Source organism: Rhinoderma darwinii, chromosome 5 (genome assembly GCF_050947455.1).
Source record: "Rhinoderma darwinii isolate aRhiDar2 chromosome 5, aRhiDar2.hap1, whole genome shotgun sequence".
Classification (NCBI taxonomy): Eukaryota; Metazoa; Chordata; class Amphibia; order Anura; family Rhinodermatidae; genus Rhinoderma; species Rhinoderma darwinii.
The window spans coordinates 75,831,097-75,845,181 of NC_134691.1; the positions used below are offsets into that span (position 1 = coordinate 75,831,097).

Consider the following 14,085-nt stretch of genomic DNA (forward strand, 5'->3'; position numbering starts at 1 on the left):
ATGTGAGGCTCAGTGTATCTCTATATATACACTGGATTATTGTGTGAATCTGAAGGTAGGATTATACACTGTGGAGCACATTTATAAGAAGTGTGATATTATGTGCCCAAACTCAAATTGTGATGGGACTGAATACAGGAGCTGCTGGGTTTCTTCTAGTTAGCAGTGCAGACAGATGGGGCATTAAAGCTCCGCACAAGGAAAATGGAATATATATTATAAAAAGCTGCATAATCACCTCTTCTGCTACATATTAACACTTTGACCTTATTGGAGAAACACTTAGGCACAGAAAACCTATGGTCAAAACTAATGTAGAAAAAAAGTGCAGTGTTTTCCATAGTAGTAAAATAGATTTGACAGCTTTTATACATTTTAAAGGGATATTCCCGTCATTCATTGTATAATTAAGTTCTAACATTTTCCAATATATACTCCCTCTATAAATTCTCAGAAGTTTTCAAGATCTCTGCTTGCTGTCATTTTCAAATGTTTTAACTTTGCAGTGTACAAGGGATAACATTTATTTATTTATAATATTCCTTTAGTACATACAGTGGATATTTCAGAAAGGCCTGATTCAGACCAACGTGTCCATTTTGTGTCTGCAAAAAACGGACCGTATTTTATGTGTTTCAGTTCCGTGTAGTTATCAGTGTGCTTTCCGTGTGGCATCAGTGTTCCTGTTTTTCTCCCCTCATCATTTCTTTAGCAACTAGTGCTTTAAAAACACGGACAGCACCAAGATGTCGTCCTTGTGCTGTCCGTGTTTTTCATGCACCCCTGGACTTCAATGGGCGATGTGGTCAGCAAAAACAGACCAAAATAGAACATGCAGTGCGTTTCATGCAACGGACACACGCTGCATGAAAAAACACGTACGTGTGGATAGCCCCATTGAATTTCAATGGTCAAGGTGCTGTCCATTTTTTTTAACGGCCAGCGCACGGACGTATAATATTCTCGTCTGAATCAGGCCTAAAAGGTGTGTCACGCTGTCAACTACTCTATGAGCTATACCAATGTGTTTATCTGTCACTCACAACTTTCTGAATTTTTGATCCTTGCAGAATTCAGTGTGGCTATGGTGGAGAAAGTCCAGCGCCCTCTGGTGACCAGTCTTGTGTACAGCAGAGAAGAATCTCCAGGGTGCTCTGAGAAAGGCTCACATCTTTCCTTGGCGACAGGAAAATTAGAAGAAGCAAAAACTGGAGGAAGTAGCATGGGAGGTCGTCCAGCTGCTGCTAATGCTGCCCGTGAGAGAAACCGGGTGCAAACTTTGCGACATGCTTTCCTGGAGCTACAGAGGACATTACCTTCTGTGCCTCCAGATACAAAACTCTCAAAGTTGGATGTTCTCATACTTGCTACCACCTACATTGCACATCTTACCCGTAGTCTCCAGGAAGAAGATGAAAACAGCCACAGCCATCAGTCCGCAACTCCCAGTAACTCTGGCAGTGTCAGTTCAGACCTTCTAGGAACATTGCACAGTGGGGATGGATACTTACATCCTGTAAAGGTATGACAATATGTTCCTAGGGTGTTTTTTAATATATGAAATCTATACTGCACAATCCTAACCATTAGGGTATGTTCACACGGAGTGTTTTCAGCCGTTTTTCGGGCCGTAAACGTCCCGAAAAACGGCTGAAAAATCGGAAGCTGAATGCCTCCAAACATCTGCCCATTGATTTCAATGGGGAAAACGGCGTTCTGTTCCGATGGGGCGTTTTTTTACGGTCGCATAAAAAAACGGCTTAGAAAAAGAAGTGCATGTCACTTCTTGAGACGTTTTTGGAGCCGTTTTTCTTTGGCACGATAGATAAACAGCTCCAAAAACGGCCGTAAAGACGCAGCAAAAAAACGAGTTTGATTAAAAAACGGCTGAAAATCAGGAGCTGTTTTCCCTTGAAAACAGCTACGCATTTTGAGACTTTTTTTTATTTTGTGTGTGCACATACCCTTAGAGGGTTGTCCACTTTTTTATTTATAGAATAGGAAATCATACAGATGTCTAATGTATTTAAAATTCTGCCCACATATCTTTCTTATAGCAGTACAGTTGTTTGTCTCTGTCTAAAAATAAAAAAATTGTATAGTCCACAGATTTGTCCATAAAAAAAGCACCCTTAGGGCCAGTTCACACAAATACTGTAGCAGCAAAGTGGATGAGGTAAAACAAATCTCATCCACATGCTGCGTAAATACTGAGCGCAAATACCGCTCAGAAATTGACATGCGGTGCGGAATTTCATTCTGCAGCATGTCAATTGTCTTTATGTAAATGCTGCTTATATGTTGCGGGATTTCCCCATTGAATTCAATGGGGATGTCAATCCTGCATCAAATAGCAGTTCCGTTTTTTTGCGTCAGATTCGCAGCGTTCCGGCCACAAAAAAAAACGGAACTCAGAAAAAAACAAAACTTACCTAGGAGTCTGTTTCATCCTTCTGGGGTGACTCTTCATCCCATGTGACCGCCGTTGCAGCCAATCACAGGCTGTTGCAGTGGTCACATGGATGAAAAATCACCCCAGGAGGCCGGCCCGGATGACATCAGAGGGCTGGCCTCCTGGGATGACGATTCATCCCATGTGACCGCCACTGCAGCCAATCACAGGTTGCAGCAGTTTCCTGGGATTATGTCACTGGAGCTCCCTGCACAGGGCCACAGGCAGCACCGCCGCCCTCACCCATTCTGCCCGCACCTCCTTGGCTGCTTTTTATTATCATTCTTGGCTGCTTTTTATCTCTCCTCTGGTATCTCCAGTGACGTTTCTGTCTATACCTGTCCATATATGATGTAGCTCCCCCGGGGAGATGAAAACCCGCAAGAGACTTAAACATCAGGAATCGCTCTGCCTAGGGACTCAGGCCCATATAAGGACAGTGATGTCAGGTGCTTCTCCAGGAGTCTGGAGTCCCCGGGCAGAACATCAGGTGTATGCCTATACAGTGGGGACCCATTACGGACCCATTCAGTTCTATTAGCCCCGGACACCATTCTATCCGGATATCGCTACGAATGGGTGTCCGTGCCATAGAAATGTTCCGAAAATTATGGAACATGTCCATTCTTTTGCATTTTACGGGCCGTGCTTTCATACTTTGTATGTGAGCACGGCCCGAAAATGCAGTCGGCCGTTCCCGCAATCGCTGGGCGTGATTATGGGCACGGCCGTGTGCATGGGGCCTAAGACTGGAACCTATAGTACACATGAAGTTAATTTTTATTTTCAAAATGCAGCATGCTCTAGGTATGGTGCTTTTTATGGCGTTTAAGCAGTGAATTAAATAGGGAAAACCCGCCATAGAAGAGCAGCGAGTGCGCAGCATTAATTGACATGCTACGGCTGAAGAAACCGCACAGCTGGTCAATTTATGTGCTTTTCTTTCAGCTGCTTTTTTCCGCTGTGTGGGGATGAGATTTGTTGAAATCTCACCCACACTGCTGCTACTGTAATACGCTGCGGATTTTCCGCAATGAATCCGTTGCGAAACATCCGGAGTGTTTACACCTAGTGTGTTCCTATCCTAAGGCCACATTCAGATGTGGGCGAATTGCTGTTGAATTCCGCTGCGGACAGTCCGCAGTGGAACCGTTTTTTAAATTTGTTTCTATACATTTTTAGGAAACTTAGTTCAGACGTTGCGGAAAATAACTGTGCGGAAATTAGGCTGTGGTGCAGAATTTTCCTTCCGCAGCATGCTCTTTCCAATGCGGAGAAGCGGAATTTGACTGTGGATTTCAGCCTTTGCAATGCAAAAACTGAAATCTGTGGCAAGTCCGCTGTGATTTCTGCAACGTCTGAATTACCTGTCAAATATGCAAAAGTTGGTGCAGATTCGTTGCGTAATTGCACCAACATTTGCAGCGGAAAAATTCTGCCACGTCTGAACGTGCCCTAAGGCCGGATTCCCACGAGCGTGTGCGTTTTGCGAGCGCAAATAAGCAGTGTTTTGTGAGCGCAAAAGGTACTTAACAGCTCCGTGTGTCAGCCGCGAATGATGTGTGGCTGCGTGATTTTTGTGGTGCTTTTCTGTTTTCATTCATACTTTTTACTGCTGTTGCGCGAATCACGCGTGTCACACGGAAGTGCTTCCGTGTGCTGCGCGTGATTTTCACGCACCCATTGACTTCAATGGGTGCGTGATGAGCGAACAACGCACAAATATAGAACATGTCGTGAGTTTTACGCAGCGGACACACGCTGCGTGAAACTCACGGACAGTCTGCACGGCCCCACAGACTAACATAGGTCCGTGCGAGGCGCGTGAAAATCACGCGCGTTGCACGGACCTATTTATACGTTCGTCTGAATAAGCCCTAAGGGTGTATTCAGACATAGTGGTCATGTCGCATTTTCTGCTGCTACTACTGCTTAATTGCAGCAAATTGATGCGGTTTTGGCACAATTTTGCAAACCCCACCACAATGTACCGCAATTTTACAATAGTTGCGGCAAAAATTGCGGCATGACTGCTACTTTTAAAATATACCCAAAGGGTTGTGTCCATGAAGAGATCTAAACTTACCACTGCCTTTCCCATTAGGCTGGGTTCACACGACCTATTTTCAGACGTAAACGACGACGCGTAAAAATACAGCCTCGTCAAAAGAAGTGCAGGGCACTTCTTTCAGACGTAATTTGAGCCGTTCTTCATTGAACTCAATGAAGCACAGCTCAAAATTTACGGCTGTCAGAGAAGCCTCGCAAAATGCGAGGAGCAGCATTTACGTCTGAAACGAGGCAGCTGTTTTCTCCTGAAAACAGTCTGTCTTTTCAGACGTAAAAGCCTGCTACCGTGTGCACATACCCTTACCCTTTAGGGTATGTGCACACGACCTCTTTTTAGACGTAATGGAGGTGTTTTACGCCTCGAATTACGCCTGAAAAAACGGCTACAAACATCTGCCCGTTGCTTTCAATGGGAATTACGATATTCTGTTCCCACAAGCCTTTATTTTACGCTTCGCTGTCAAAAAACGGAGCGTAAAAAGACGCTCCGTAAAAAGAAGTAGCATGTCACTGATTTTCCATTGAACACTATGAAAAACGCCTCAAAAAACGTCTGAAAAGAAGCCTCAAAAGAAGCTCCAAATTTCATTTTCAGCTTCAAAAATGCCTGAAAATCAGAGGCTGTTTTCCCTGAAATCAGCTCCGTATTTTTCAGACGTTTTTTGTTAAGCGTGTGAACATACCCTTATAGCAGAACTGCTCACAATGATTTGTCACTTTGGCCTTATTTACACGAACGTGTGCGTTTTGCACGCGCCAAAAATGCTGCGTTTTTAGCGCGTTGCAGTTTTGTGTGGCATCAGTGTTTGGTGTGTGTTTTTTTTGCACGTATGGCCTCGTTATGACACGTGGTTTTGATGTTTATAAACAGAAATGAAGGAGGTAGTTTTATTATTCCCTTCATTTCTTCAAAAACTGTAGCACAAATCACGCGCGGCACACGGAAGTGCGTCCATGTGCCGTGCACAGTTTTCACGCACCCATTGACTTCAATGGGTGCGTGATGCGCGAAAAACTCTAAAGTATCAGACATGCTGTGAGTTTCACGCAGCGGACACACGCTGCGTGAAAAACACGGAATGAATGGCCCCATTGACTAGCATAGGTCCGTGCGACATGCGTGATTTTTCACGCGCGTATCACGGACGTGAACTACGCTCGTGTAAATAAGGCTTTAATACAGATCTTATAATTCCCTAATAAATATATATTATCAACATTTCTTCACAATCAGAAGAGTTTTGATAATACCAGAAAGTTGTGGGGAATAATTAGTTGGATTATTTCATGGAATGACTGTTCATAGAATGTTTTGCCAGATTTTCACTCAACAGAAATCTATTAGCAGTGCTACAACATTCAAAGGGGCTTTACAAAAACGTTTTTTGAGGCGTTTTTGGAGCTGTTTTTCCATTGAAAGGCTATGTTCACACGGGGTATTTTGCCGAGTTTTTTGACGCGGAAACCGGAGGCGTAAAACTGCCTCGCGGGAAAAAGAAGCGACATGCCCTATCTTCGGGCGCTTCCGCCTCTGACCTCCCATTGACTTCAATGGGAGGCAGGAGAAAGGGTATTTCTCGCTGTTTTATGCCCGCGGCGCTCAATGGCCGCGGGCGAAAAACGGCGCGATAATCGCCGCGAAAATCGGCGTGCAGGGAGAGGAATATCTGCCTCAAAGTTCCAAACGGAATTTTGAGGCAGATATTCCTCCCCCAAAATACTCTGTGTGAACATAGCCAAACAATGAAAAACAACTCAAGAAGTGACAGGGTATGTTCACAAGCTGTGTTTTCAGGCGTTTTTCGGGGGGTAAACGCGTTTCGAAATTCGCCTGATACAACGGAAGCTGAACGCCTCCAAACATCTGCCCATTGATTTCAATGGGAAAAACAGTTTCATTCAGACGTCTCCAAAAAATGCATCAAAAAGTGTGAAAACAGCTCCGTATTTTACAGCCGTTTTTACTTTGTGTGAACATACCCTCATGCTCCTTCTTTTTATGGGCCGTCTTTTTACGCAGCATTTTTTTAAATGACAGCATAAAAAAAAGCCCCGTCTGAACGAAACACAGTTTTTCCCATTGAATTCAATGGGCAGATGTTTGTAGCTGTTTAGCTAGCATTTTTTCAGGTGTATTTAGGGGCGTTTAGGCCCCAAAATATGCCTGAAAACATCGTGTGAACATACCCTAAGAGACAAATGGCTACTGCCTTCCAGAAACAGCACTACACCTGCCCATGGGTTGTCTGGATTTGCAACTCAGCTGCATTAAAGTGAATGGAGCTGAGCTGCAATACTACACACAACCTGTGGAAAGGTTTGGCACTGTTTTTGGAAGAAAGCAGACATTTTTTCTAATCCTTCACAACCCCTTTAAAACTATCTACAGAGCCCTTTAATTCTCAAAATCAAGATGAATGTGTGAGGCTAAAGGTATTTTGGCCAAAGTTCTGCCTGATTATGCCTCATGTACACAGCAACACTGTACTGAGAAGCACCCCTAGTCCCTACAAAGTCATATTATGGCGTCTGATGGAGCATGCCATGATTTTTCATATAGAATCGAACAAAAAACCTAAGCCTCTGTATGAAATTAGAAGCATACAGAAATACAGAAGTGTACAGGTGCCGTATTACAGTTCCATACAACTCAGGATTTGTACAAAGTCGTAATACGTGCATAAGGCCTTGGAAATTTCACTGTGTGAGATGTTTGCTATGATTATTACTGATCCTAAAGAGAATTACATAAATTTTGAATTCAAGTTAAAAATGTACCACACTGACTGCCAAAAGCTTATTTAAAGGGGTGATCCGGGTTTTTTAATTTTTGTTTTACTAATGACATGAATTCAAAGAACAAGCAGTAGTCCACTATCCTTCTCCTCGGTGAACCAGCGCTGATGCTCCGGCATCACTCCCAGTGATTGTTTACATGAAGGCATGTGACCACTGCAGCCAATCAGAGGGCTCAGCAATGACGAATCGGGCATATTGCCATAAATATAACACATGAACTCTGAGCTCGCCGATTGGCTGCACTGGAGCATCAGTGCTGGATCGCCAGGGAGAAGGGTGAGTACTGCATTTTTTTTTAATTCATGTCTTTTGCAGCCATTAGTAAAACATTTGCAGGTTCTCAGATAACCCCTTTAACATTAGTGACAGCAAAGCCACATTATATATGCATACATGGCCGGCCTTAGGATAGATGGCGCCCCGTGGGAAATGATCTTTCGGCGCCCCACCCCCATCATTAACAAAAAATGCCCCATAAAAAAAGTATAATGCCCCTTTAGTGCCCTATAGAGTATAATAATATAATATATTACAACTCCTTCAAGGACACAGTATTTTGACCTCCAATTGCGCCCACAATATTATGCCTCCTGTAGTACCCCTACACAGTATAATGTCTGCTGAGTGACCACCACACAGTATAGTGCCCCCTGTAGATTTTGTCATATAGCCTTCCTGTAGACAGTGCCACAATCCCCCACCTCCTCCTTGTAGATCGTGCCATACAGCCCCCCCACCTCCCCCTTGTAGACAGTGCCCCCAAACAAAAACTGTACTCGCCTAGGCCCCGTTCCCACAACGAACTGAGCTGCTCCACAACGGGATCCTTGCGTAGGCCGGCGTGATCTTGTAGTCTAGTACAGAGTTTCCAACCTTTTCAGACTCGAGGCAGCACTGGAAAAATTAAATTTCCTCAGGGCACCTCTACAAAAAATTGTTTCGAGAAAGACAGACAGAAAACGGCTAAAAACAAGCACTACACTCGTAGGGTATGTTCACGCAGCGTTTTTTGAAGCTAATGCAAAAGGCGCAGACAAAAAAGCTCCAAATGGGCGACGCAGGTATTTTCTTGCTCTTATTAATTTCAATTGGAGGTCAGAGGTGGAAACCGATTGAAGACCATCAGCTCCCCACTCACAGTAAAATGACCATCAGCCCCCCACTCACCGTAAAATGATCATCATCCCGCCACTCACAGTAAAATGACCATCAGCCCGCCACTCACAGTAAAATGACCATCAGTCCACCACTCAGATTCCCCCTGTAGATAGTGTAACACAGTCCCTTGTAGGTAGTGCCACACAGCCCCTTGTAGATAGTGCCACACAGCCCCCTTGTAGACAGCACCACACAGCCCCCTTGTAGACAGCGCCACACAGCCCCCTTGTAGACAGCGCCACACAGCCCCCGTCTAGACAGCGCCACACAGCCCCCGTGTAGACAGCGCCACACAGCCCCCGTGTAGACAGCGCCACACAGCCCCCGTGTAGACAGCGCCACACAGCCCCCGTGTAGACAGCGCCACACAGGCCCCGTGTAGATAGCGGCACACAGGCCACATGTAGATAGCGGCACACAGGCCCCGTGTAGATAGCGCCACACAGGCCCCGTGTAGATAGCGCCACACAGGCCCCGTGTAGATAGCGCCACACAGGCCCCGTGTAGATAGCGCCACACAGCCCTCTGGTAGGTATTGCCACACAGCGTCCTGGTAGGTAGTGCCACACAGCGTCCCAGTAGGTAGTGCCACACAGCGTCCTGGTAGGTAGTGCCACACAGCGTCCTGGTAGGTAGTGCCACACAGCCCACAGCCCTTGTTGGTAATGACACACAGCCCACAGATCCCTTGTTGGTAGTGCTACACAGCCCACAGACCCCTTGTTGGTAGTGCCACACAGCCCCCTTGTAGATAGCGCCGCTGTAGGAGCGGAATCCCCGTGTGGCTCTGGATTCCGCTCCTGGAGCGTTCCGTTTGATGTCTCTGTCCATATATAGACAGTGACATTAGGGGCAAGTCCTAAAGCGGAATCCCCGTCCACAGCCATGCCGACGCTGTGACCGGGGATTCCACTCCAGAAGCTCCTGTCGTCTGTGTCCATATATGGACAGTGACGTCATTGGCTTCTCCTGGAGTGGAATCCCCGGTCACAGAGTCTGCAACGCTGTGGACGGGGATTCCGCTTCAGGAGTTTCCCCTGATGTCACTGTCCATATATGGACAGACACATCAAGCGGAGGGCTCCAGGAGCGGAATCCCCGGCCACACAGGTATTCCACTCCTTCAGGGAGCTACAGTGGCGCTAGTAGATAGCAGAGCAGAGAGATACCTCCCAGCTCTGCTATAGTGCCGTTGCTACCACTGCGCCCTCATGCCCATTGTGGCTGCAAGCAGCCGCTTTGGCTGCTACAGCGGTAGAGATGCTACTGAGTGAAGAAGCATCCGGGCGGAAAGGCGACTGCTGAGTCGCCGGGCCCGGCGCTTCTGAAACAAGCAGGGGAAGGGAGCCAGCGCAGCGCCCCCTTCCACCTGCTGGAGTGATGCGCCCTGTGCAAAGGCACAGGTCGCACACCCCTACGGCCGGCCCTGTATGCATATAGTAGAGTACTTACTGAACAAGACATACAGAACAGGCTCTCTTAGGCCCCATGCACACGACCGTGCCCGCAATCACGGCCCGCGATTGCGTTCACGGCTGGCCGCCGACTGACAGCCACATTTTCGGGCCGTGCTCCCATACTAAGTATGGGAGCACGGCCCGCAAAATGTAAAAGAACGGACATGTTCCATAATTCCCGGAACATTTCCACGGCACGGACACCCTTCCGTAGTGCTACGGAAAGGTGTCAGTGTTCAATGAAAGTGAATGGCTCCGTTTTTGCGGACCGCAATTGCGGTCCGCAAAAACAGAGGTTTTTTACGGTCGTGTGCATGGGGCCTTAAACTGTGCTGCTGCCTCCTGCAGGTATTATATGAAAAAGGTGTATACTGGAACATTGCACTTTATACCAATTGCCTCTATGGGGCTTGTCTATATATATATCTAAAATATATATATATATATATATATATGTACGGTACCCCTTTAAAAAAATGGCGGAGAATTTCACTGTGAATTTCAATGCCTAGAATCTTTGTTAAAATGGTAATGATTTTCTCATGGGAAAAGTATTTGCATGTATTGGGTTTATAGGGAAATTATCCAACACTAGAGAACGTTAATCCAATCATCCAAATAGACCAGTCATCTACAGTGAAGGAAATAAGTATTTGATCCCTTGCTGATTTTGTAAGTTTGCCCACTGTCAAAGAATTTTTAGGCTAGGTTAATTTTACCAGTGAGAGATAGATTATATTTAAAAAAAACAGAAAATCACATAGTCAAAATTATATATATTTATTTGCATTGTGCACAGAGAAATAAGTATTTGATCCCTTTGGCAAACAAGACTTAATACTTGGTGGCAAAACCCTTGTTGGCAAGCACAGCAGTCAGACGTTTTTTGTAGTTGATGATGAGGTTTGCACACATGTTAGATGGAATTTTGGCCCACTCCTCTTTGCAGATCATCTGTAAATAATTAAGATTTCGAGGCTGTCGCTTGGCAACTCGAATCTTCAGCTCCCTCCATAAGTTTTCGATAGGATTACGGTCTGGAGACTGGCTAGGCCACTCCATGGCCTTAATGTGCTTCTTTTTGAGCCACTCCTTTGTTGCCTTGGCTGTATGTTTCGGGTCATTGTCGTGCTGGAAGACCCAGCCACGAGCCATTTTTAATGTCCTGGTGGAGGGAAGGAGGTTGTCACTCAGGATTTGACGGTACATGGCTCCATCCATTCTCCCATTGATGCGGTGAAGTAGTCCTGTGCCCTTAGCAGAGAAACACCCACAAAACATAATGTTTCCACCTCCATGCTTGACAGTGGGGATGGTGTTCTTTGGGTCATAGGCAGCATTTCTCTTCCTCCAAACACGGCGAGTTGAGTTAATGCCAAAGAGCTAAATTTTAGTCTCATCTGACCACAGCACCTTCTCCCAATCACTCTCAGAATCATCCAGATGTTCATTTGCAAACTTCAAACGGGCCTGTACATGTGCCTTCTTGAGCAGGGGGACCTTGTGGGCACTGCAGGATTTTAATCCATTACGGCGTAATGTGTTACCAATGGTTTTCTTGGTGACTGTGGTCCCACCTGCCTTGAGATCATTAACAAGTTCCCCCCATGTAGTTTCCTCAGGATCAAGGATACCCCACGAGGTGAGATTTTGCATGGAGCCCCAGATCGATGTCGATTGACAGTCATTTTGTATGTCTTCCATTTTCTTACTATTGCACCAACAGTTGTCTCCTTCTCACCCAGCGTCTTACTTATGGTTTTGTAGCCGATTCCAGCCTTGTGCAGGTCTATGATCTTGTCCCTGACATCCTTAGAAAGCTCTTTGGTCTTGCCCATGTTGTAGAGGTTAGAGTCAGACTGATTAATTGAGTCTGTGGACAGGAGTCTTTTATACAGGTGACCATTTAAGACAGCTGTCTTTAATGCAGGCACCAAGTTGATTTGGAGCGTGTAACTGGTCTGGAGGAGGCTGAACTCTTAATGGTTGGTAGGGGATCAAATACTTATTTCTCTGTGCACAATGCAAATAAATATATATAATTTTGACTATGTGATTTTCTGTTTTTTTTTTTAAATATAATCTATCTCTCACTGGTAAAATTAACCTAGCCTAAAAATTCTAGACTGTTCATGACTTTGACAGTGGGCAAACTTACAAAATCAGCAAGGGATCAAATACTTATTTCCTTCACTGTATGTGTGCCAAATATTTGTTATCTGGATATATCTGTTTGTTTTCTTGCTATTTTTGAAAGGTGACCAAAGGAAGTGGGTGATATTACACCTTTTATAGGCGCTATCACCAAGCCTTCCCAAACATCTGCATGAGTTACATTTGTTGTGAGAGCCGTTATTACAACCAGCTCCCAATGTCTCTTATGCTGAACAATATAACCAAGAAATTATTTAACTTATTAGAATATGTAACAACTCGACAGAACAGAACAATACATAGGCTTGTATGTACTGGTGACTCTATTTTTTTATTGTAGAGGGAGTTACTTTTTACTGTCAATCATTTCTAATTTTATTAAACAAAATAAGTGCAAAACACAAAAGTAACACATTAGAAACAAGGTATTAGTGACCGTTATTCAGACATCAATGTAAGGGTATGTTCACACGCAGTGTTTTCAGACATAATTCGAGCGTTTCACGCCTCGAATTACGCCTGAAAAACTCCCCTAATGCGCCTACAAACATCTGCCTATTGCTTTCATTGGGAATTACGATGTTCTGTTCTCACGAGCCTTTATTTTACGCGTCACTGTCAAAATACGGCACGTAAAATGACGGCTTGTCAAAAGAAGTGCAGGACACTCCTTGGGACGTTTTTGGAGGCGTTTTTCATTGACTCCATTGAAAAATGGCCGTAAAAAACACTGCGAAAAACGCGAGTTGTTAAAAAAAACATCTGAAAATCAGGAGCTGTTTTCACCTGAAAACAGCTCCGTATTTTCAGATGTTTTTGCTCACTGCGTGTGAACATACTCTAAGGCTTCATTCACATCTGCGTCGGGGCTCCGTTCATGGGTTCCGTCAGTTTTCCGTCAGGGGAACTCATGAACAGAACCCTGACTGAAACAAACGGAAACCATAGGTTTCCGTTTGAATCACCATTGATTTCAATGGTGACGGATCTGGTGCAAATGGTTTCCTTTTGTCCCCATTGTGTAAGGGTTCCTTCATTTTGAACTAATGGATAGTGCAGTCGACTACGGTATTGCTTCGGCAAAAACAATGGAACCCTTAAATAATGATGACAAACAGAAACCATTTGTACCGGATCCATCACCATTGAAATCAATGGTGATGCAAACCTACGGTTTCCGTTTGTTTCAGTCAGGGTTCCGTTCATGTGTTGCCCTGATGGAAAGCTCAGACGGAACCCATGAACGGAGCCCTGATGCAGATGTGAACGAAGCCTAAATAATTGCATTTGTTAAATCAGAATTTATTGTCAAGTAGGAATCAAAAAGAACACTGATGGAGCTATTGAGCCTGAGCACACTTCAAGTCCACAGTTAGAGTATGTTCACACGCAGTGACCAAAAATGTCTGAAAATACGGAGCTGTTTTCAGGCGAAAACAGCTCCTGAGTTTCAGACGTTTTTTTAACAACTCGCGTTTTTCGCTGCGTTTTTTACGGCCGTTTTTGGAGCTGTTTTTACATGGAGTCAATGAAGGACACCTCCAAAAACGTCCCAAGAAGTGTCCTGCACTTCTTTTGACGAGCCGTCATTTTACGCGCCGTATTTTGACAGCGACGCGTAAAATAAAGGCTCGTGGGAACAGAACATCGTAATTCACATTGAAAGCAATGGGCTGATGTTTGTAGGTGTATTAGGGGCGTTTTTTCAGGCGTAATTCGAGGCGTAAAACGCCTGAATTGCGTCTGAAAACACTGCGTGTGAACATACCCTAACACAGGAAGATTCAAAAATATTAGTAATTTCTATTTGTTTTATTTCCTCCAGAAATGGCCCATGAGATCTAGACTTTATATTGGAGCCACTGGGCAGTTTCTCCACCAGTCATCAGGATCAGAGGTCCTGGACCAAGACGAGAACATCCAAAGATCAGAATGCTGAGGCTGGGACTTTTCATTGTGATGAGGCATTTGCTTTTATTTGCTTGTTACCTTCTG

The 14,085-nt window shown here is 44.9% G+C and overlaps 1 protein-coding gene across 1 annotated transcript; it reads left to right on the forward strand.

The window, feature by feature from the left end:
• The first annotated feature begins 1,084 nt into the window (after positions 1-1,084).
• TCF24 (transcription factor 24) lies at positions 1,085-14,085 on the forward strand. The gene is made up of 2 exons (XM_075828296.1): positions 1,085-1,522; positions 13,916-14,085. The coding sequence occupies exons 1-2, from the start codon at positions 1,085-1,087 to the stop codon at positions 14,027-14,029; spliced, it is 552 nt and encodes a 183-aa protein (XP_075684411.1). The 3' UTR covers positions 14,030-14,085.